Raw genomic sequence first — 26,260 nt, 5'->3', positions numbered from 1 at the left:
TTGATGATCAGTTTCTTGCAGTGTTAGACGCACCTGCGGTGACAGTGAGTTGGGCTGTGCTGTTGACAGAGCCGTAGAGGTTGGCTGCAGTGCAGCAGAACAGACCTCCATCCTCTGGAAAGGCCTCAGCTATCACCAGGGTGCAGATCTCCTCTGGAAAACAATCACCATAGATACACTATAAATGATCTAACCATCATTTATGATCCTAGAAGTTAGATTTTATTAGTAAAATAGTCTGAAATCTGTCAGGGGGCGATGTGTGCATAGTGGATGAGCAGAATAACAGGACAGACTTGAACTTGATGGACAGTGATGTGCGCAGGGATGAAACCGAGTGACATGTTGACTGTCCATTTGTTTGTAATGGGAGGTAAGAGGGACATGTGATGGACAGGTAGACAGATGTTATGTACACGGTAGACTGATGATGGATAGGTCATGCGGACTGGTGACTCACTGGCCAGCGGCAGATCAACAGACGAGACAGACAGACAGCGGTGGGGGGAGAGAAGACAGACACATACAGCAGGCATGGATGTGACTCTTCAAGTAGGCACAGAGAGACAGACAGACACACACACAGATGTTCAGGGATGTCTGAGTGACTCACAGTGTTTCTGTCAGAGCCTGAAAGTAACACCTGATGTGCCCCCTTAGTCACACAGGCGGGAAAAATCTGAACGTAAATTAGCGTGTGTGTGTCAGTGTTTATATGTGGGTGTGTTTGTGTCTTGGGGGTTTGGAGGTGGTGGGGGTGTAGTTGTCAGACTTTCCCAGGGACTCCCTCTGACTGTCCTAGATATGATGATGAATGTCTTGCGAGACATGGAGTTATCAAATTGTGATATTACTGTAGTCATAACCGGGTGACAGGTTGCAACTGATTATACAGCCCTCAAACGCAGCTCAGGTTTCACAGACACAACTAATAATCCGTGACTAATTTTGCTGAATGCTACAGCAAGACTGCACTTGGCAGATTAATACTATAATAGATTTGTCAGGAAGTGAGGTGACATACCTGGCTCAGCTGCAGATCGAGGCTCTGTTACACAGTACGCCACAGGCAGAGGGAGGAGAAGAAAAACAGTAGGTTGTCAATTTCTGCCAATCATGATTACCGTGCATTTAATAAGCATTTTGCTACAATGAGCCACTGAATGTCTCACTTTTCTGGAGGATGCGAAAGTCTGGGGAGTCCAGGATCTCCTCTCCCTGGCGGTACCATCGGACCTGCAGAGGAGGGCTTCCCCGCACCCTGCACTCCAGAACCACCACCTGGCCCTCGGACGCCTGGGCATCCTGCAACAGCTGCACAGAAAGAGGGGACCACAAAAAACAGCAAGGAGTGATAAAGTGAGAGAGAGAGAGAGAGAGAGCAGTAATAGGAAAAAGGAGCGAGCGAATGAAAGGCGAGGATGACAAGGAGGTGAGAGGAGAGTGAAATAGATAGGGAAACGGGGAAGTCCGGAGAGAGAGAGACCGCATGGGATGAATGGAGACAGAGACAGAGAGGGAGATGACACACTTGTCATGTAACACCATTCGAGGGACTGGGAGGCCGGCAGACACTGACCCTTATCTACAGCCACTCTGTTTCACTGCGGGACAGTGCGGTGCTGTCCGGCCAATCCTGTGACAGCTTCTAGTGTTGCAGAACCAAAGGAAGCCATCCGTGTCGGGGCGGACGGAGACGCCACAGTGTTGTGTTGACTCTTCCGCTAGTCAACAGAACGGGGCCCCAGTGAAATGGATTGGCATATCCATCAGCAAGAGACACTCTATCGCTTTGCCTGCGTGAATAAATGTGAGCCTGGGCCTCTCTCTCCCTCTGTGTGTGTGTGTGTGTGTGTGTGTGTGTCTATTTGGGCGCATGGGTATATTTTGGGAAGACCAGGGGTGGAATGTACATCATGTGTCTTGACAGTGTATGCGTGTGCATGTGTGCGTGTGGCATGGGTGACATCACAGGGCTGACTTCACCAGAGGCGGACATCCTCTCATTGAGATGATTAAAGCCTGCAACGGCTCTTGAAGGGGGTGGGGGTGCGGGTGGGGGTGGAGGTGAAGAAAAACAAATGTCTTTTTGTAATGAAGTGGAAAATGATTTAGGAGCTGGCTGGCTGGATGAGAGTGAAACAGACCTGACCCTTGTGGGTTTGGCAGGCCCGCTCGAAGCTCTGCCTCGGCCCGTTTCAATCCCACCATCACAAGACACATAGCCTGAGGTGGGGTAGAGGAGGAGGAGGGAGCCGGGGAGGGGTGCGGGGGTGGCGGGGGTGGGGGGTGATGAACAGTCTGGGCTGGAAAAGGGGCGTTGTGGAGCTGGAGGTGGAGCTCTCATCAAAGCCTATGTTTTATCTGACCCCCACTGGTGAAAGCCACAGCACTGTGTACTATTATTACAGGGAGACAAAGACTGTGTGTGTGTGTGTGTGTGTGTGTGTGTGTGTGTGTGTGTGTGTGTGTGTGTATGTATTCTCTGTATACAGACTTACCTTGGTGAAGGTAGGCGGTGCTGACAGAGGAGCCTCTCCACCATACAGTGACGATACTGGACTCTGCATCTGGAGAACATACAGAAACTCACTTTCTGAACACTGAGAGCAGAATCCAATGAGAAACATGTCTGCTGATGTTATTCAAGAGAGTTTTCCAGATGTATGGTGCTGTACTGCATGTGTACTTTGTGTGGCTTACCCGCTGCGGGGGCTGAGACAGGGACTGGACCAGAGTGGAGCGATGAGGAAGGACGTCAGTGGTCTTGGGTGAAGAGGAGCGGATTGTCAGGGACATTGAAGTGGTCTTCTTCTGAACTCTAAAAGAAACAAAAGTATATACTTTTTGTCTCTTCTCTTCTGTCTCTTCTTTGTCTCTTATGCCAAACGTGCAAAGGAGGAATTTCTCAACTCTAAATGCTTTCAGTGAACATATTATTAACTTTTGAGTCAAAGAAAATTGTCTCCCCAGCAATTAAGATGATATCACTGAGAAGAGGAGCCTGACTTTAATGTGTAAACAGAAGGGAATCAGGAAGTAGTCCACACGGAGTCAGATTATATAAGAGATAATGACCAAAAAACTTATTAGAGAACCAGACACAGCTGGATTTCATGAGAGAAAGAGAGAGAGAGAGAGAGAGAGAGAGAGAGAGAGAGAGAGAGAGAGAGAGAAAGAGAAAGAGAGAGAGAGAGAGAGGTGGGAACAATACATTACCAATATCATACTGTATATTGGACCAAAGGAAAATAAGTTTGCGAAGGCCAGCACAGAAAAGTGTTTATCATATGCAACAGAGAAAGACAAAAAGACAGAACAAGAGAAAGAGAGAGAAATGAAAGATCGAAGGAGAGTGAAAGAGGGCAAGGGGTGAAAAGTTAAACGTTTGAAAGTTAAGTACAGGGGACAATCTCGGCAGGGTTATTTTTTACCATATTAACCCTCTGCACCTCTCATTAGCTAGATCGTAGCCTGTGTGCCTGGGTCAGGGTAATGGCTCTTTAAGGGCTTTTTAAGGGCCTAGTTAAATGGGAGCAGGCAGCAGGGCTGATGAGCTGCTGCAGGGCTCAGTTAACCTGTTCCAGGGGGTTTAGGGTTCACAGGGTCACGGGGTCAGGGAGGGGTCATGCTGAAACACACGTACTGAGGCATGGCTCCTGATCTGGACTTTGCCCCTTCCCCTTCTGAGTCTGATGACGAAGCTCCTGCAATGGGACATAAATAAAAGCAGTCTGTTATGGTAATTCTCAGTCTAAAACATCTCCTCCACAGTGAACATTATACACAATAAAGAGATGCTTAGGAAATTTTGTGCTGCTGTCTTTAAAGGTGCTGCATATAGCATTTTTGAACATAAAATATAATTGCGATACCTTGGTATAAGTAGCATTAATATGAGACCATAGTTGAGATGATTGGCAGCCTCTATCTTACACCAGTGGTACTGTTAGTGCTAGAATTTCTCAAAATTATGATCACATTTCCCATAAACCCTGTTGTTTCCTGTTACAAAGACGAGATCACTTTCCCTGCAGAGCACTGTTCTAGTTCTGACCTTCGATGTAGACCTCAGCGGAGGTATTGTCTGCTCCGAGACTGTTGGAGGCCACGCACGTGTAACGTCCCGTGTCGTCCTCAAAGGCTTCAGTAATCACCAGTGTGTGCAGGTCACCATCCCTCCAGATCTGGATGTCAGGAGAGTTGTGCAGCTCACGGCCCTCGCAGAACCACCTGGCCAAAGAGGGGAATCACACTTTGGTCACTTCACATGTCGTGTCGATAAATATTAGTTTGTATAATTGAGCCAAACCAAAATCAACCTAAAAAGTCAGACAGATAGCATGGCTACAGCACATTTTTGGGAAATTGGCCCATGAGAACAGACACCAAACTTATCCATCTGAACCCCGTAGATCATTCGCTCTAGTGCTCCATGCTATTAGCATACTATGTTGAGTGATCGTACGCATTATCCAAAGTAAGGCGAGTGACCTTTTTACTCATAAAATGTTGTTAGTGGTTTTATTGCCTGTAGGTTCATATATTTTTTTAAAAGAAATATCATTAACTCAATGCAGCTGATGTAGCCAGGTTTATTTTGGAACTATTTCAGGTGAACAACCACATATTCATCTGCTGTAATTCGTAGCTGTACAGAGTCTCTCATCGCCCACTACGTTCACTGCCTATGTAAACAAGGAAAGTAGTCCCTGGTGGTTCAATACAGTATTTTATTTTTGTATCATATACTGTGTAAACTTTACCAATTTCTTACAAAAAATGGCAGACTTAGCTGCATATCATTTATGATTCCTTACAGTTTAGCTTTAGAGCTGCTACAAGTTCTCATTTTCTTACTTTTGAGATAATGACTGGTGCTTACTAACACTCAACATATTGTATTCTTAAGAGTTAGCATACATTACATTCTCATAGCTTAACTTAAGGTAATGTTAGTTGACCAATGGGCCAAACTCCTAAAAGCTTAGTGTACTCCTTTAACTCATATCTATAGGCCTTTAATGGACCTCTGCTCGAGAGAATTCCAAGAATTCGTAAGATTTAGCACTATAATGGGAAAAGGTGCTTTGATATCATCGTATTTCACTGTACATACAGCAAAGAGCCACCATTTTCTTGTGTATGAGTAGTTGTTTCACTGCTTGCCAAAAGCTACTGATGAATATTCAAGTACAGGCAACGACTTACAGTATGGACCGCAGGCAATAGGGATCATTACTATGATTGATATCTCTGCTCAATAAAACCTTGTCTGACAAGCACCATTATTCTTCTTGACAAATACTTGAACTTAAATATACCTTTGCCGAATATGATGGAGCCCTGCCAATCTAACTCATAACAATAACTACTCACACACACACACGCACACGCACACACACACACACACACACACAAACACACACACACACAAACACCCTCTGGGCATTTCTGAGAAAGAGTTTCCGTACCTGCTCAATCTCAGCCTCCCTGAGGCTTTGACGAGAAGCAGTGTTACTGGAAAGAGACACACCCTTGCCGCCCCTCCCCCTCTCTCCAATCAGAGGTCTGTGTGTCTGGGCGGGAGTCTGGCCCAGCACCACCTCCCTGGGGTCTGCTGACTCTGGCTTCGCTCCCTGATCCGCGACCCAGGAGGGATGAGAGAGGCTACAACTCAACCGGCTTGATCTGTCTCATCTCTCTTCACAGGGTTATGATTAAACCAGACCCCCCAGCACCACGCTGCCACATCAAGTACTGGGCCAACCCCCATGGGTCGCATAGTCCATCTTCTACACACACACACACACACACACACACACACACACACACACACACACGCACACACACATATCGTATATGGCCTCATATCTTAGGATTTGTGATGTTTCTTCTTTCTTGTTTCTATTTCTGTTTCTTATCAGTATTAATGTCCTATCTCCACTTTAAAGTACTTTGTGACACATTTGTTCAAAACACCCACACTCTTGCTCACACACACTTTGTACACCCTATCAACACCCTATTAAAAGAGAGGGCATATATGTGTGTGGTTCACCACTTGACCCCTGCATTGACAAGAGCGAAGGGGGAAGCAGGAATTCACCCAACATGCTGGAAGCACAGCTGTTCCGCTCCGCTAGAGTCCCGACCTAAGGACATTCCAACTAGCTTGGAGCGCTATATAAAAATTCCCTACATTCTGCTGCATGGCCATTACGTGATTTTATACACTCTGGTGTGTCAGTCAAACCGCAGGCTAACTACTGTTCCAGAAAGCAATCCATCAGCCAAAATACTCAGACATCACTTCATACTCTAGGATTTGCACCTAGCGTGGGTGTGGGAGCTGCCCAGGGAGAGTGGAGAACGAGACAGAGAAAGTGAGAATGGGCCTTGTACGACTACAGGACCGGGAGATGAATGAGCATGAGTCAGCCAGGGTGAGACAGGGACAAACGCATATGATACGCTCTGTCATTATTGAGACAAATCACACTGAGCAATTCATTAGTAGCAGTGGCAGGTGGAGCAGTCCAGGGCCTGAGTCATTCTGTTCACCTCAACATTAACCTCCCAGCACAATAGACGAGTTCCTCTGCCTTATCGCCTGACGAAGTGAAACAACGGAAGCCTGGCTGGCTCTATCATGCAGCCAGACGCCGGTGTGTTAAATGATAGGAAACAGATCGGGACATGAGTCTAATAAAGGGCTGTTCATGGCCTTATCCACTGGTGTGTCAACCCTAGAGGCATCTTGAGGCTAAGAGTCATCCGCCACGCTCCAAACATCCCAGCAGCTATCTGTGCACCACACAGACGACCCAGACAGACAGAGAAACCCCGGGACAGGAGTGAGATTCTGTACAACATGACTGTTACACGACACAGTTCCACAATGCTAGTTAATTTCAAAGGCCAAGTTGTTGGGTACAGAACTGACAGCGGCAGGCAATAGAGACTAAGAAGTTGATTGTTTCAGCAAAGCAATATGTCTGTGTGGTTTGGAAATCCATTTTTTAGGATTATAGCCAGGCGGAGAAAGGGGAAAACAACTTGGGTTATTGCTGTGACTGCTGGGAATTTTCTTGGGATCAAAAAACAGGTTTCTTTTTTGGTGAGACCTCACGGCTTTCTTTTGAGTCACTCTCACTGTATTAATCAGATTGGTTCACTTTGGACTTCACAGCCATATGCTCCCAGTTTGAAGTGCACCACATGTGGACCGCACTATGCAAATCCCTTTCACTATAGGAAAACCATTTAGACATCTATTGAGCAGCGTTAAATTAAACACATACAGGAAAAGGCCTATTGTAACACATTACATCATTAAACTAACGAATGCATAGCCTGACTGTGGTTTTTGTGATGGTGGACATTAAGACTAATGGAGGTAAGTGTGTGTGTGTGTGTGTGTGTGTGTGGCTATAGTGAACAGAGGCCAGCAAACAGCAGGGGAATATGTTTTCCACAGGGAGGCCAGTAACTGTCCAGATCCCAAGCAAAGAAAATACTGCATTTCTGTGCAGAACCATATGTGTACTAAAATGCAAAAATAGAGTTGTAATTCAAGCATTCATCAGTGGTCTTGCGAGCGGGGCTGGGTTTTTTTTATGATAAGTTTTCAAGTAGTTTTCCATTCTGGTTATGGCACGTAAGGCTACCAGCCTCTCCTTGCTTAATCCAAAATAAAGTCCTTCTGCTCAGTAGGAGTAAAGCAATGGAAATGTAAATTTGTTTGGGCACAGTTTGATGAAACACAGAGCAGGGCACAGGACTCATCAGCTTGTGAGGGGGGAGCGAGCATAAACTAGGAAGCACAAGCCATTCCCAATGAGAACAACAATAAAACCCCATATTAATCAACCTTAATGATCTACTATTATGCATAATTACTGAGTAAACTCATTTAGAGACAGACGGTAATGTTTATTTAATCCCCTCTCCATTTCTGTGGAATGTGCTGAACGTGGTGCTCGGCCTAAACACCAACTAGTGTTTTCCCCAGTAGGAGAGAGTGGGGACTTTTGTTGAGTCGCACACAGTCTAGCCGTAAAAAACAGAGACAGGGAGAGAAGGAACTCGACCACCAATGGCTTCTTCTGCAGAGGAAGCAGGGTGTGTTACAATAGCAGCCACTCTGTACTCTGATAAAATTGACTGAAAGTATAATTTTTGGCAGAATTTAGCTTTACCACCCTTTTCCTCATTATGAAACACAACCGTTCCACCACACATGCATATGCAATAGCTGAGTGCATGTAGCCCGCACTAACTCAATGTCTGATCCCTACTTGGCTGTAACTGCTAGCCTCTTCATTCCTCTCCCACCCCAAAGGCACCCAGCCAGACAATGACCAAACATCCCAACACCACACCAACCACCCTCAGCATCAACCTCTCAACCAGCCAGTCACCAGCTACAGATAGCATGTGAGAAAGTGATTATGCAGAACTCTGCCTCGGATATCTCCAGGGAGGAAGACCTCGTTCTCACGGCACTCCCTACACTAACCTATCCATATGGCAACGCATACGATGAGCGGAGCGTTCTGTGGGTGAGGCCAAACCAGAGCCTGCTGCCCTGGCCTCTATAGTGCGTGCTGAGGGCCACACTCTCCTCGTCTGACCCTGTTGTTATTTGCTGCTGTTGACGGAAAGTTTTATGAAGCAAGGCTCAGTTTCACCACAAACCCAAAAGAGTGGAGGCCAGAGCGGAGAGGGAAGAAGAGAAGAAGAAGAAAGAAGCAGGGTTTAATCATAAAATGACCTTGACAATATGTAGGAGCGGCAGGGTGAGCTGCCTGCAAAAACCACACCCACTGATTGTACATCAATATGGGATGTATGGCATGGGTGGACTAGACCTATACTTCCTGAAATGTGTTTGTCTCGGTAGCTCTGCTGTCAGTGTTCAGTCTCTAGGCTACGGACCACAGAAGTCAACCAAAGTGCAACTGGACGAAAAGAGCAGCATCTAGGCTGTCTTTATTCCTAATTACAAACTACAATAGAGGTCAAGTGAAACTGCCCAAGCTCTCAAAGCAAGCCATGTCGGTTTTATTATTCACGACAGAGAAATCTCCCAGTTCACGCAAACGGAAGATGGAGAGCAGTTCAGTTTTTAAGTTCAGTTCAGTAGTGTCACTACAGTTCTATAAGACTCTGAGAAAGGTCTAGAAGTACTACCACATAAAGACTATTCGTGCAAAATATTAATTTTCACCAAAGCTCTCCTTATTACAACCGTTTACCATAATACCACTTAATGCATTGCATGATTCACTTGCCCTCCAGGGACAGTGTGGTGCCAGTGCTGGTATAGGATATTAAGCTAAAACATAGGATACAGCAGAATATACCCAACAGTAAAATCCCACACCAACAGCTACTTAACTTGCCACAAATCAAAGCAAAGCAACTTGATTTTCTGTCGTTACTTCTCTTCAATGGAGGAAAATAAATTTTGTGCAATCATTCATTTAGTAGTAAAATGTAATTTTTCTGAGATGGTAATAGCGATAGAAAAATGTATTGGTGCATCACTACTTTGATCCGCCTGGTGCAAAATACTTTTTTATGTGACACTGTACTTAATATCCAAAGCTGATAATACTTTGTTCATAATTGCTTCCATATGTTTGTGATCTTAGTAGGCCTAGATGTGCTGGCAGCAGAAGAGTGGAGGTCTTCTATACAAGATTCTATTCATTTGTAGTCAGTTTTTCTTGGGTGTTATCATGTGGACTGAGCAGGAAACGTCAGCATCCCAGATTTGAGTCCGGGCTTGGCCTGACCATTCTGCTACTTCCCCTCCAAGTGCAAGTGCTCATAAGTGTATGCAAACAGAAAACTGAACATGATAAATGCAAGAATCCATCTCAATAAAGAAGAGGAAAAAGCCATTAGATGCTTGAGTAGCCCTATTTATCAGGGCTAAGGATCATGGGTCAGAGGTCACAGGAATATTCCAGACAGCAGACAGCTGGAGGAAGCAGTCAGATCGGAAGCAAAGCCAGAATAGAGGGAATACAGGCTACATTGACATGGTCTCCTTCATGTTGTAATGAATGTCCAAGGTCTACAGACATCACTCACTGATATACATTACTGCAGAGCGGACCTCAATGTCTGTGTACCAAGCAGGCAAATGGTTCAGGATGAATCATTGTGGGCAATGGGCATTAATGAAAAATGTGGAATATTTATACCATGGTTAATAGAATGTCATGAGTAACTATACCAGGAACTTGGATGTATGACTCCATACTTCCACTCAACAAACTGGACTGTGTGTGTGTGTGTGTGTGTGTGTGTGTGTGTGTGTGTGTGTGTGTGTGTGTGTGTGTGTGTGAGAGAGAGAGAGAGAAATAGAGAGAGAGAGAGAGAGAGACCCAACTGAGATAGTGACAGACACATGTGCAGCAGCTGAGCTACAAATGCACACACATGCAAACACACGGGGATGCCCACATGCCCGCGTACAAACACACACACACACAACACACACACACACACACACACACACACACACACACACACACACACACACACACTCAATTTCAGTTCATTCAGTTTTTCAGGTTTACAGGTTTTCCATCTTGTTAACCACCAAAAATATAAGATATTCATATATAATATATAATATATAATTACATGATAATATTTGTTACTGCTTCAGAGAACAAAGCCAAATTTTTTCCCCACTGGAATCTCCTTTTAGTGACAGACATCAAAGTTCTCTTCATGGACCTAAATCCCCAACCACATTCAGATGTCAACCACATGACCCTACTCCTGTATTCCTGAGTCCCTGAATCTGACAATCTCCTTTTTAAAAATACAGTAGACTAGATCATTAAGAGAGTTTCACCACGTAAGGTTGACGTTTACCCGAGAATAACGGTAGGTGACATCACCAACAAAGTTCAAGCTGTAACTTACCTGAGCGGTTGTGCTGCTCCCGATTATTAGAACTATGTCACTAACGATTTCCTTGATCTTAACTTGTGCACAGAGCGTCTCCTCCTGACAGACTGACATTCACTGAGCCCACTGCCAGAGACACTGACACTCTCACACCACGTTTGCCACTGTGAGTCGCAGTCAGACATACACACAATGCTCAAACCGACCGGAGAGGAGAGAGGGAGGGAGCAGCTGAGAGCTGCCAAATTCCACACAAGTGGCGAGAAAGAGACACAGAGAGGGAGAGAAAAAGACACTTATGACTGATGTCAAAGACAAAAGCAGTTTCATTGCTGCCTGCCAACTAAACCCTGATTGTTGGTATAATTCCAGTAGCTTTGTCTCTCTGTCTCAAACCTTGTTCTCTTACAGTTTTTTACAATTGGTTACAAGCATGTCTCAATGCTAGACTCACTTTTTCAAAACTCTTCACACTGTTAGCACAACAGAAGTCTATGCGGACCAAACTGTGACTGACTCTTGCCTTGCTTTAACACAAAATGCATTGGTTTAACACAAAAGACATTCAATGACCACAGCTTTCAAAATTCTTGAATTCTTTTCTCACTCAAAGTCAACCACCAGCAAAACCATGTGTATCTACAGCCCATTTTGCAAATGCTTACATACTCTTTTCAAAACTTAAATTTACAAGTTCAAAACCTAACATACATTCAAGTGGACAGCAATTTGCCAGCCCATTCCATTGAAATACATTCAAAATCCTAAAAAAAGATGGTTATGGAGACAAATAGTGAAAAATTATTGATTGAAATTATGTAAATGAGACCAACCACAGGTGATTCCCATCTCAGTCCCATCTCATTACCACCTATACAGTAGGTGTGATGTGGACGAAAATATGTGGCCAAACGCAGGAGACCGGGTGGACTACGTAACATGATTTGTATGTTTTGTTTTTTTGTTTTGTTTTTTGAGCAAACTATTACAGTATTGGCTTTTGTTTTCCTTACAGCAATTTTCATTTACTCTATTTTTGAATTACTTTATGGCAAAATAAAGCACATTGAAGCTTTTCCTGTTTCCCTGTTGCATTCCTATGACTTGTTCCTGTAGTATACTGTAGTACATTCTATAAAGAGGTACCATTCTTACTGTATTTTGTAATGGGAACTTTGTTTACTGTAAAATAAGACAATGTACACATTTCTTATACAATTACTGTAACAATAACAACAAAAAATATATATACACACAACAAAAAACTAGAGAGCACAAAATGATTTACTACATCAAAGATTGCCATAAAATGACGCATCTACTGTAATGAGTGGCAAAGTGTTGCTGTTGGAGAAAACTAGTGCTGGTGTTTTGGTAGAATTATTTGATTTTGACACAGGTATGCAGTGTTTTGGTAGTTTTGGTGCATTTTGGGTGTGAAAGTAACTGTTGTGCCAAGCTGCGCGTTGGTACAGACAACAGTGTGAAGAGTTTTGAAAAAGTGGACTCAGTATTGAGAAAAGTTTGTAACCAATTGTAAAAAACTGTAATGACAATACCTGCACTAGTCAGACCCACCGCAACTTTAAACCCATCATGGCTGGACACAGGTAAAGCAGTGGCTCCACATCCGAATCAACGCAGGAACTCGGTTTGCCTCTGATACATTTTGTGGGCTACAAAACATTTTAACAAGCTGACCGGCACGCAATGTGTTTTTCTAGCTGTGTCTTTGTGGAATCTGTCTCCCATGCAAAAACAAAGGTTGTGCTTGGTCTGTTTTTCTGCCGCTATACAAGTTTAGCAGCCCGGGCCACAGTCTGCTGGCCATCAAAGGCTGACGAGCCCCACAGCAACCCTGGGCTCCGGCCAAATGACCTGTCACCATGGAAACCTCTGGGGCTCTGATGTGTGCGTGTAGGAGGGGAAATCGTGAAAATAAAAGATGATAGTGCTACAGAGCGACACAAAGACAGAGGGCGCTAAATATATATCGTTCCTTATTCAATAAGTCATGCATGCCAAAACTAAATAGACCACTTATAAAGCCCACTTAGGACTGAACAAAAATAGCTTGGATAAGTCTGGATCAAAATAGACCACTTTGAGTGGGCAGCACCTGGCAAGTACAGGACAGATGGCTGTGGCTACTGTGTCTGGTTATGCTTTGCACACACACACACACACACACACACACACACACACAGCGAGAACATATAATAATCCCAAACATACTCATAACACTCAGAATTCACCTTGATCAGCAAATATGAATCTGGTATTTGAGGTTTGTTTAGAGCCAGTGGGTCGATGGCTGATGCACAGTCAGTCCGATGCAGAATGAGGGTGTGGTGTTTCACCATGTAGCGCTCTGTGGGGGTTCAGTTCTGGCCCTGGGGCTTAAACACAGGGCGGACTCGTGATATTTTGGTCGCTGTCAGAGAAGACTGAGAGCCTACCGCTGGGACGTGGCAGGTGGGATTATTTGTGGTCCTTGTTACTAGGAAGGTCTTCTGTGTGTGTGTATCTGTGTGTGTGTGTGTGTGTGATTGTTTGACATAGAGATCCACTGAGATAAACACGCATCTAATACAGGATTAAACAACGTCCTGTCCTGGTGGCACACACTGTGATCATGCGGTTCTTTTATTTAAATTCCTCTGGTTTGTAAAAGAACTTTGTTTCATAGTCATTCCATCTGAGCTCAGCTGCGGTGATAACAACATGAAAAGCACCGTACTCCCCCTAAGTGACTGTAAAACACAGGCTAATAAGAGGAAGGGCTTTTACAGTCTCTGGATGTTCCCATTAATTACAGGCTGACCGACAGGAGCCTGCTCAGACCTACTGCTTTGTTTGACCGGAATGCCAGAGGGAGAAAAAAAAAACATAAATGTGCAGATGGTAGCAGTGTATGTGCTTTCCAAAATGTGAGTCAATGATAATAAAGAGATTCCTCCCTTGGAGCAACATGCTGGGTTGATTAACATACAAACATACACACACACACACTCACACACACACACACACACACACACACACACAGGTGCGCACACACACACTAAATTCTCGATCACACTACAAACAACCAAACATTGTTAAACATTCTTGCGTGGTCAAGCACATACCCGCTTACACATAATATTTCGTTGTTTAAAAAGGTCATATGAGGGTCACTTGACATCATAAAAAAAAAAAAAAATGGGTGCACATTGTCATGACAACCTCTGTTTTTGCTCCAAGGAAACCAAATGACACTAACAAAAACAAGCGAAAATAAGAGTTTGTCCTCTCATGATGTCATGCTGCGAGGACTATATATCTTCCCAAATGTCAAATAAATCCAGCGTGAAACCCAACAAAACCAACATCTAGAAGAGCCCAGAATTAAACATATCAGCCATATAAAATAAATTATCCCGCATATTTAGACAACAGGAAAATGAAGCCACTACTAAAAGGAAAGGGACCGCTGACCATTCGCCCACTGTTGTTGAGACCAATGGTGAGGTTGGAAATTCTTTGGCATAATGTTTAGATTTAGATTTAGATTTAGATTTAGATTTATTTCGAACATGTTAAAAAAGACACAAAAATATATATATATATATATATATATATACATACGTAAGAAAACAAAACAAGAATAACCAATAAAATTAATAGTAAACATATACAACAAATTCTCAATAAACAACATAAATAAATAAATATTACATGTCCGAAATGGAGTAGGAAGAACCCCAACCCTTCTTTCCTCTAACATCCAAGCTAGGTTTCTACATAATGTTCACAACACAAGGAAGATCCTGTGTTCTGGTAAGCTTCTTCAATTTACCAATGGATAAGTTCTTCCAGAATCATCGTGATCAATATTTCTGCTTAACTAGTCATGCACTGAGGGATTAGAGTTGGAGACGTCTCATGTGGCAGCGCTAAATTTAGATCTGTATCGTAATTTTCTCTTTCTGGCGACAACAATTAGCTTCAAGGTAGCCAAAGCACACAGAGCTGATACATGATCATAGTCACATGTTTTTTTTTAAGCTCTGAGTCAATTACAGGATTATCCTTGGACTAATGACTGTTACTCTCTGTCCTCTCCTGGTTGATGTGTGTTAATTGTCATATTTCGAAGGCCAGGCACAATTTCCGGCTGTCTGATAGTCAAGAGAGTTTTTATACACAGGAAGTTGCAGACACTTGGAGCCATCTGGAGTCCATGACAACTCAATCTCCCCAAAAAAACAAATGCCCATGAGTCCCGACCCACCACCCACCCACGACCTCACCGCAAACACACAAACACACACCAAGATACATCTGCACCCATGACAGCCCAACCACCTCTACTGCTATGTGGGTGGATATGTTATATTTCAACTCAAAACATGGGCATCTTAGGAAATGAGGTTGAAGAACAGTACATTTTCTTGTGGAGAAATGTCAGTTCTGAAGCCTGAGATCAGTCGGGCTACAAGAGGCTCTTACAGGGGGAGATAGTGACTGATATACAGATTAAAGACAAGAGGGAAGCAGTAACACCCTCTATTTCTGTTTCTGTTTTTGAGACACTCCTCAACACCTTGTGAAAATAAGATTGCGATCAGAAAATAGAAACCATTTGATTTCATCACTATTGCTGGGAAATAAGCTATCAAACAGGTCTGTCAACTACTAAGAGGCAACAGGCTTCTCCATAGAAGTTGCTGTAGTCAGGAGTTAGACTCTGTGACCTCTCCTCCTTTTTTATAGACTTAGATCTATTCTCTGATCAGACACACATAAGCCAGACATGGAGCATCTTCTCCTCATCCTCCTCCTCCGTCCTTCATATGAAACTCAATCCTGCTGACACACGGACCCCCCATGATATCACCGCTGAAGCCAGGAACCTCAGCACTGAACTGGGGGTGGGGGGTGGGGGTGGGGGTGGGGGGGGCAGGAGGAGTAGGGAAACTCCACTGAAGTGACAGCAGAAGGGATGAGCAAAAAGACAATCATGAAGAGATAGAAAGAGAGATGCATATCTGGAGTTTCTGTGAAAGACAGTTTAACATTCACAGCTGTTATCCTGTCACATGTACATGGGAAGGAAGACTTGAGCTTGTTTTTACGAGTCCCATTTGACCTCTTGTCTGCTCATAAAACAAGCATCCCCCCCCCACACACACACACACTCAAATTTTCACACAGCACGCAGCCAAGTGCACAATACATGTACACAAATTACACTGTATTGGGAGATTTGTTGGGATATTGGGAGGAATGTTGTCACACAAAAAGCACACACACATTCTTTTGCTATTTCTCATATAGAGAAAACCACTCAAAGACACGCAAACGCATATAACAGCCCACACTGAATTCCCCACTTCAATATTGTCAAAGATACACAATTGAACCAGGCTCAACATCAAACACGGCTCTTTGGCAGCCACACAGGAATCCAACCCAAGAAAAAAAAAAAAAACAGCCTAAAATATCTCATCAAAAGGCAGATTACTGTAAGCTGAATCTAATGGCCATGCCTTATCAAGCATGATGAATAGCAGAGAGTCATTTAGCAGGTGAACAGAGGAATGTAACCCAGTGCTTACTGTTCACAGCCCAGCTGTGGAACAGACCCCAAGGCCCGGATGACTCAGAGCCACAAAACCTTAAAAACCTGAGCCGAGAACAGAGACAGACAGGTCCCGACTCTCTCAGGGGAAAACTTGAGTCCTTGGTATTGTCGGGCAGGCTGTGGGAACGCGGGTCCAAGCAGATCTATGGAAGCCTGGCCCGTTCCTTAACATGTTTCATGTATTCTTGAGTGGGAATTTAGTTCACTACATACTTTAAATAGTGATGTTTGTGGGCTTGTTTGGGGTGTAGCTTTTAGGCTATTTGAGCTGGTAGTAGGTGAATGTGGTCCTATGGTGAGAGAAGTAGTTTGCTTGAGAATGCATGCTTCAATGACCGTGTGAGGTTTGATGGCGTTTGCTATTGATAAGCCTAAGTGTGTGCGTGTTTACCGTCGGGCTTGAACGGGCCTGCTGACACTTGGAGTGGTGAAGAGGCTGCAGTACCGAGGAAGATTTATGAACTGTCCTCTGCCCATCCTCCTCCTGAACTTGTCTTAGATTACCATCCTCCTGCCTCGCATGACTGCTGCCTTTGTCTGCCACAGACATGCTTTATATCAAATCTGGTATTCTACTTCTTCAACTGTCACTGATCCACTTATATAACTCCCTAAAACTCTCATTTCCCTCTCTTCTCCCTTCCTTATTTAACCCCTTTCTTACCTGACTGTATTCCCTTATGGTGAAGTAATAATTTTGTTAACCGCCCCCAAGTTGACCATATACCACAGGCATCAAAATTACACTAAATATCACCAAAACCAAACCATTCCTTCTTTTAAAGTCTCAACAATAGCACAAAGTCCAAATCACATAGTTATTAAGATAATTACTTGCCACAAACAAAAAAATCACATACGAAAAAAATCTCCTTCTTCACTTCAAGGCTTATAAGACTCAAGTCAGGTCAAGTCAAATTAGGTTATAAAAAATGAAAAGATAGAAACAAGAAAGAACAAACACATTTAATACACAATTTAATATATAAGGCCAGAGCTTGTGTGTGTATGTGTGTGTGTGTGTGTGTGTGTGTGTGTGTTTGTGCATGTGCATTTGAGGATGCAAGCATGTGTGACTGGATAAGAGGATTAGCATGAATATTGGTATGTGATAAGAGGCTGCAGGGTCAGGAGCCTCCCAGACTCCCAGGCTGGAAGAGGAGCAGGAAAAGTTTCACCTCCTGGGGTGAAACTTCACACCCTGTCTCCAGGCCTGCGGAGGGCCGGGGGCCACCGCTGAGGCTCAGACAGGACAGCTCCATTCGTCACAGCTGCTATTAACGTCCCATTGAGGAATAGCGCTGACGCGTGTCCATCTGAATGTTTTACTGCTGGAATCCTGTTGTGTATATGTGTATATATTTAGAATAAGCCATTATCGAGAATTAACGTGACAGTGGCGATGCTATTGGCACATAGGTGTCCAATCTATTCAATGATCATAAAGATTAGATGAAAGATGCTTTGTCTATTTTTGTTTACCTCAGTAAATTCCTTGGCAGCCTGGTGTGAACAAGCTCAAATGTAGTCATGCCTTGAGCACATCTTTGTATATATATATAAATAACACACATAGCCACACATACTGTTCAGTCGTCAGCATGATGAGAACTAACTAATACGTCAAACTGACTACCTCACATCAACCTGCAAAATCGACATACAGTACCTGTAGCTGTTGTAAACAGTTCCCATATAGTACTGATGCCTGAGCCTAAGTGTAACCCCCCCCCCACACACACACACACACACACACACACACACACACACACAAACTCTACGGTCTTTCATTATTTGGAGCTTAAGTATGATATGACATCATGGTTATGTACTGCTCACACAATTTAAAAAAAGCAGGTATGAAAACGCCAGTACTCCCCCCTCCCGTGGAGATCAAATGAGCCCATGAGGGAGAAGTTAAAATTATGGCCTTCCTAAAACAGGCCAAACAGTCAGCATTACAGTCCGGCTACGTCATGAGTCAGCAGCGGGTCACCTGCGATGACCTCATACCAAGACTGTTTCACACAATGAGAGAGGAAGGGCTACTGTAGCCCTCTGCTGCAGTAACTACTTCTGCAGCAGCAGATTATTATGGCAAGCACACTTCTTTCCCTTCTGTCTGTCCTCAAATCTCCCAGCAAGTCGCATTTGAACCAGGCTGAGGAACCAAGGTAGTAACATGTTTTTGGTAGCAATGATAATGAAGAAGAGATATTTATATTTGTATTTTATATTTTAGACATTATCCAACATGACTTACAAGTAACTAGCAGCAAGGAGTGCAAAGGTCAGGGCCTTACAATATTCCTGTGACCATAGGACAATTACGTAAGAGCAAAGTTCTAGGAAAAGGAATAGAATAAGAGCTAAGGAGTATTTTAAGGGGTATTTTTTGAGAGCAGAGTGAGTAAACCAGAGGGAATATCATTCAATGGGAAGAAGGTGACAAGGGCTATTTCTTGAAGTGATGAGGTTTCAGCCTGTGACGGAAGATGGTGACTGACTCTGCTGTTCTGACTGGAATGGGATGACTATTCCAGCAATTGATTCCAAGTGGAGTGAGAACACAGGAAGCCGATGGAGGGATCGTAGGAGGGGGGAATTTGGGGAGTTGGAAGATGAAGGCAAAAATTGGATTACGTGTGTGTGTGTGTGTGTGTGTGTGTGTGGTATCCATGATCCCTTTGGTAAATATTAGCTCAAGCAGGGGTACCGTGTTTTAATTTAAACAAGGATCACATATTTGATATGGGCCAGTGTATCTTCCTGATGTTGGAGACACTGCCTTGCTTGGATTTCTTCGCAGAATTCCTCTGCAGCCTCTCATCTTCCACAAGTTTCCTCTGTGGTTCTGTGTACTTGGTTGAAACCAAGAAGCCAAGGCTGCTCTCCCCCATAGCCGCCCATCTCCCTCCATTCAATGCCAAGTCAAGTTTTTAAATGCCTTGTTTGCACAGCAGGCAGTTAGGGTAATGACATGGAAGAGCATCAGACAAAATGCCTAAAATAGCACATTGAGCACACCACAATTGGAGATGGATTTTCTCTGTCTGCTCTGCATAGCATTGAAATAGTGTGAACTCAGTGATCAGGCACCCACAGCCTGTTTGGTGTTGTTATAAAACCAGACCTCACACCATCAACTGTGTTTAGAAATGCTCTCTTTAACACACACATGCACGTACACACACCATTGAACTATCCTTATGTGGATCTTCCATTGACTACATTCATTCCCTACCTCCCACCACTAACCTTAACCCTCACCACTATGCCTAATCCTTAACCCTCAACCAGCTCCTTGAAGTGAGGAAAGTCCAAAATGACCTCACTTCGAAAAAATGTCCTTACTCCGACAGTCTAAAACTGTTTCTCACAAGGATAGAAGCACAAACACACACACACACACACACCACAATACCATTGTGAGGCATTGGTATAAACAGGCCTTTGCATAAAACAGTGTGTGTGAGGAGCCTGAGTATATACTGAAGAATACCAGGCGCTCAGCACCATAAGACTCTCCTACCAAGACAAATTGTGGTCGACCACGGGAGACCGCGCCCAGCACCCAACCACCAGGAATGCCTCTTTCACTGGGCATGTAAAATGTTGGCATCAGCTCAGCACCAACTCATTAGTGTGAATGAATGTGGAGGTGAGGAGGGGTATCACCTGCCAGGTCTGGCAACTCCTTCAAAGCCCCTGCCCAGGGGAGAGGAGCGCTCTAAAATGGGGAGAAAGCATTTGAGTTCAACCTGTATGAAATTAAAATAGGAGAAACACACGCTTGAACACACACACACACACAGCCACACACACACACACACACACACACACACACACACACACACACACACACAAACAAACACACACAGAGGTGCATGCTTGCAGACACACTTATTGCACATGTGCATACAAACCAACTAAAGAAGGTTAGGTTGTTAGCAACATAATTTAAAATAATGAGGAACAAAAGCTAGGGGAAGCAATAAATAATAGACAAGCCTTCCTGTGGAACACATAAAAAACATATGCATGTGCATGAGAATAGGCCTAACCTTTGAAATGTACAGGAAAGGTGAAATGAAAACTTCATTCAAGGCTAACTGACATGACTAGACAACTATCAACACACATACAGTACATACAGTCCATCATGTATAGCCTGCATACTGCTTTCTGGTATTTCAGCAAGCATCTCTGCAGATAAGACATTCAGATAGATGTCTGGGTTTATATACCTAGCAAATAATAAACTATGTCTGAGGGTCTCCCCACAAGTATTTATGGTTAGTGCTGTATGCAGAATGCAGATATGGTGCTTCAGTCATAGGGGAAAAGTTCTTGTGCATCATCAAGAAATTATATGACCAGGCCTATACAGTAATTCAGTGACACACACACACACACACACACACACACACACACACACACACACACACACAGTACTTTTGAGCCCTAAGGCTAATATAGCTTGTAGATCATATGCCCTGTGGACAGTCATAGATATTTACATTCCCAAATCTTTAAGAAGATAAGATAAACATATATCACTTTTGGCGCCAAGTGCAATAAGTGCCTGTGTTCTGGCATTCCAACAACACACACTGGACATGAGTAGATGTTGCTGCATCTTCCGGATCTCTCACTTGCAGATTGTAGCTCTGTGCCCATGGTTGTAGGACTTAGTAGTGTTTGCAAGTAAGGTCAGGTTATAACAAAATCATAGTTAAAGTGATGTTTTACTTTGGTGGAGCAGTTTTATTTTTTAGTGTACATACCGATATGTACACTCTGTGTAGGAGGTCATGAATTGGTAGCCATCAAAATGAGCCACTCAAGGGGCCAATAGTGCATCATTATCTTACTTTCACAGCCAAAAAAATCGTACTTCTAACATATAAACAAGTAGATCCAGGTAATATTTACCAATACACAGGATGTGATGTAACTATCCCTTGTGCTATGTGGGTGAGCACCTGTAGAATCTTGGATGTGGGAAGAAAGAGGGGATGCACAACAACAACAACTATACTAGCATCATCTGCACGACCCTATAGCTACAGTTAGGCTTCTTATTTTTTCATATCATTACACCTACAAATGTATTGATTTATTATTTAATTCTGTGTCCCGGATTATACTTTTTAAGAGATAATTTTGCCTGTTTGCAGTTACTGATAGTGAGAGCTGGGGACAAAAGCCTGAATGGCAATAGGCTGATGGCCCCTCAGTGTCTATGGTGGTGCACATGCTGTGAAGAGAAAATGTACTATCAAGGTATTGCTTTAATGGATAGACATTCAATCATGCCAATAATATCTGGACTTAAAGAGTAACTGTACACTCATCAAATACTCTGCTGTATCAGGTGAAACACCACTCCTGTTTAAAATCCTAACATACTGATTGTATGACTAATTTTGTATTTCTGTAGAAAATCACACCTTATTTTCTTTAGTGAACTGTCAGCCTTGCTTTAGTCTCTGTAAATAAAACCCCTGCCACCCACCTCTAACCGCCAATCTGCATTAAAGCTAATGGTAAACAGGGGTAAACGGTAAACACAGACAAAACTGAAGTGGTGTCATTTTTCAGGGTTGTGCTAACGTAAAGATAATATTAAGATAATTATTTGCAGGATAACTATTTGCCGGACAAAGGATGTAGTGGCTCAGGTAGTTGACTCTGGCTGCTCTGCCTGACTTAGTATTTAGAATGATGACATGCGTCTTCTCCACACCTGGAACTAATTGTGTGTAATGATATAAGAAACCTCATGGTCTACCACCACTGAGTGGTATTTATGAGGTTGAGCACAGGGACACTGTGTTTATAAGAATGGTCCCCAGGAGCTGTGAACCTTGTATTTAAATATATGTTTATCAACCCACCTACAGCTAAAAGGTTGCAGCAGAGAAAGCACTGGCCTTGGGTTTCGACACAGATACAGATGATACATCCTTTCCACTTGTCAATTCTACGTCTTAGTATCTTGGATATCATTCACACTTTCTAGAAGAAGCTAACTCCAGAAGTTGCACAACTTTGTTCTGAATAGTAAATACCCTGCTGCCATCTAGTGTTCATCAACAGTAGAGGGGCCAATACAGGAACTCTCAGCATGTTTAAACAGCACAGAAAATATGTGTTTGTCTCTTGAAGAGCTGACACTCTGGCCAAAAAAAACACAACTCATCAGATGACATAAACTGCTGTACAAATCCCCAAGACCTCACTTCAGAGCCCTTTCATCTCAGTCTGTGAAGACTGCTAAATAACATTTTAACAGCATGAAGATTCTAACTGTTTTCAGGACACTTGAAAACTGCTTATGGATTAGTAAATTACAGGGGAAAAGGGTAAAACACTTTGCTTCGATTTTTACTTTTTCACTCCTTTCTGCTTTCCACTCGTTTTCTCTGCTATACAATATCAGTAGTCCGCCACAGTGTCTGCACTCTCCTGTTTCCCTGTGGTAAAACACACCACACACTACCTTCATATTCCCCAAGAAGGTGTGGAGAGATGGAGAGCGCGGCGACTGAAAACGCCTTGTCATTGCATTGCCTGCATTCCTGCGCCTGGCTCCTGTTGGCCTGGAGACTATTTATACAGCCGTGGAAGAGGCCCCTTATAGCCCGCAGGAGAGATACATGTCCCAGGCCTCCGGCGTTACGTCTTGTGGGTTACACAAACTCCTAAAAGGACAAGACCTGCCCAAAACACCCCCACACTTAAAGGGGATCCATATGAACACTGGATTCCTCTCACCCAGTCCAGAGTTACCGATCCTCAGTCAGAAAAGCTGAACTATCAACTCCAAGGAGGAAATACACTCACACACATTCACACACAGAACCGAACACTGCAGAATGACTCCCTTTAAAGCAATGAAAGCATCATATTCAAATAGTATGCATTTAATAGAACTTGAATTAGTTCAGGTGTGGCTACATAGTAAACAGCAAGGATGTTGACTAAGCTTTGAGGTTGACACATCTAGAAACAAGAGAGGAGGGTATTTTTAGTTTACTTATGAACTGGTGCAAATAACCAGGGGCAGGAGGCGCTGTCGTCTCAAATGGAGTAGTAGTGCATCCAGGCAGAAACTCTCTGACCTGACAGCGCCTCTGTTCCAACTGGCCAAGGTACTGATTGACAAATCCGCTTACACAGAGTGGAAGTCCCCCAACCTAATAGCAGGTGGTCTAGAAGGGAGCTTGTCAACACACAACAACTCCCACCTCCTGGCTACCTCACCTTATCTCCAACAGCTAGGCCAGTGAGCCTATCTGTGGCAGCACGGTCTGGTCAATATCACTGACACTGTGGCATGAAGGTCTGCTCATGTAGATCAGTGTATTCTTGGACCGTTTTCATTCAACATTGTGAAATGAAACTCTCTTAAAGTTTGTTCCCTATAATGTTGACTGTATCTTATTTCACCATGCTCCAGCAATCCTTTGACCTTCTAACAAGGAAACAACTTCTCTTATTATTAAGGAATATAATACAAATTCCCTTGGTGTCTGACCAATAACAGGAGAGTGTCTGTGCTTTTCAGTATCAGAAGGTCTTTACAACACCATGCAAACATACTACAGCAAAATTATTTATTATTATTTGAGAGAACAGGTATCTACTATACAACTACTTATCACAACAGTGACCTACCTCCAGTGGACCAGTGAAGTTAAAATAATCATTCTATCAAGCCTTTCAGAAAATTCCAGGAATATCAATCACACTCTGTCTCATACAGGAGTCAGCATCTGAATGAATTGCTGCTGTCATGTGAAAACCTCCTAACTCCAATCTTGGTGATTTTCATGTTTTAACTTCAGTTGAAGGAATCTGTGCTCCTCTATGAGTTAATAAACTTCAACCACCTTTGGTCTTATAAAGCCCTTTCAAAGCTCAAAATGCATGGTGATCAAGTGGAAAACAAGGCTGTTTTTCTTAGTTCCTAAAAAGTCGACATGATGGAGAGAAGAGGTTTTCACCAGACAGCAACGGAATGTATAGGTAGCTATAAAAAATGAATTGAATCTTGTATCCTTGCATGTGCTCTGAGTCTAAAGGAGAAATCTCATTAACATTAACCGACAATGTGTAATGTTGTCCATAACCAAGAACACATTTTAAACCAGTTGTATACCAACAAGTATTATTATTGCATGGACCTGCAATGGATTGATTTGTGTATATCAGATAAATTACCTTGACCTTGTAAGAGAACCAACTGCCTCGATTTTTTTCTAACAGCCATGGAATCAGCGACAATCCCCAAGACCAGATCCAAGAAATATTACCCCAAATCTGTTCTATGGGCCGGGCAACCCTGTGCTCTGACCTCTCTGATGAAATACACATGTGCAGGTGGCTATGTGTGTGTGTATATCTAGGAGGAATATGCAAAAAGACAAATTCAATGTATCTTGTGTAAACTGACCAATAAAGTAATATTAATCAGGTCGAACCTTACCTGACTAGTGGCAGGGGGTTTCCCCCGACTCGGCACTCCAGACGAATGGGGGTTCCTTCTGCCACCTCCTGACTCTTCAGCTTCTGGGAGAAGCGAGGCGGGGACAGAGGTCCAGATGTGCTCTGAGCTCCAGACTGCTGGTACCTTATAGACCCTGTCTCTTCCACCGAGCCTGCTAGCTGGGGAGCCACGGCTGGCTGGCTGTACTGTGCCTCCTCTTGCTGGCTGAGAGGCTGCGGGGGAACAGAGACTGAGCCCTGTGGGACCGGCCGCTGGCTCTTTGGAGACAGGTAGCCGCTGTCAGGAGAGGAGGAGTCCTCCTCGCCCTGCTGCTCCAGGCGAGCAGAACCTTTGAAGATGGAGGACAGCTCCTCGATAAAAGTGGCAGCGCGGCTACAGAACTCTGTGGCTGAGGCCCGCTCATTCAGCTCCAGGCCTTCATGAACTAGCCGAGGCTTATCCTGCTTATACATTGGCATGATGGACTTGTGGCAGACGAACTTCTCAGCAGAGGCCGAAGCTTCACTGGAGGCCTGTATGGGCCTGCTGAGGAGGACGTTCTGGCTGGAGGAGACTTTGACTGAGACACTGTCATCTGGGCAGGGGGCTTTGGTCTGCTGGTGCAGGTTTGGGCTTTTGGTCAGTTGTTCAGTCGTCTGGACGGGGGTAGAGAAAGTAGGGAGGGAGGGGAGGGGATGGAGAACCTGCTCCTGGGGTAAAGGATTAGTGGGGTCTGGAATCCCGGTTTCACCTGCGCCGCCGAAGGCCTCCCGGGCCAGGTCCAGGCTACGATTAATCTCATCCGCACTGAGGAAGGCAGTAAGATCTGCAAAGTCCCCGTCTCCAGAATTCAGCTCTGCCACGGAGTCCAGGTAGAGGTCCCCATCAGAGGACGCCTCAGAAAACACACCCCCATCCCCCTCCAAATTCCTGCCCCCTGCCGGGTCCTTTAGCAGCAGGGAGATGGGGAGTGGCTGATTCCAACTCCCGTCCTGCATCCTGAAATACACATCAACTTTCACTAAGCAACAATTACGCACATACACATCGTTGACAGTACAGTTCATACCTGAGATAACCATCAGTAGGAGGGAAATGACAAATAGACACAATCCCCTAACAGAAGAAGAGTCATGCTTAAAAACAGACCTTACAGTAACTAGTGCCTCAGCTGCCCTGCCACACACACAGTTGTGGCAGGATGA

At 43.9% G+C, this 26,260-nt stretch overlaps 1 protein-coding gene across 2 annotated transcripts in view; it reads right to left on the bottom strand.

Moving 5' to 3' along the window:
- palld (palladin, cytoskeletal associated protein) overlaps positions 1–26,053 on the bottom strand; it is a 56,387-nt gene extending 30,334 nt beyond the window's left edge. For both annotated transcript variants that reach the window (XM_071912825.2, XM_071912826.2), the window contains exons 1-8: positions 25,056–26,053; positions 4,058–4,233; positions 3,647–3,707; positions 2,704–2,821; positions 2,502–2,570; positions 1,173–1,314; positions 1,025–1,048; positions 34–153 (exon numbers count right to left, since the gene is read on the bottom strand). In XM_071912825.2, the coding sequence (XP_071768926.2) occupies positions 34–153; positions 1,025–1,048; positions 1,173–1,314; positions 2,502–2,570; positions 2,704–2,821; positions 3,647–3,707; positions 4,058–4,233; positions 25,056–26,053 (1,708 nt within the window). The remainder of the gene's footprint in view (positions 1–33; positions 154–1,024; positions 1,049–1,172; positions 1,315–2,501; positions 2,571–2,703; positions 2,822–3,646; positions 3,708–4,057; positions 4,234–25,055) is intronic.
- Positions 26,054–26,260: the final 207 nt, after the last annotated feature.

Source organism: Centroberyx gerrardi, chromosome 9, assembly GCF_048128805.1.
Source record: "Centroberyx gerrardi isolate f3 chromosome 9, fCenGer3.hap1.cur.20231027, whole genome shotgun sequence".
NCBI lineage: Eukaryota > Metazoa > Chordata > Actinopteri > Beryciformes > Berycidae > Centroberyx > Centroberyx gerrardi.
The sequence above is the reverse complement of the archived record's forward strand: the minus strand, read 5'-3'. Positions and strand labels throughout refer to the sequence as shown.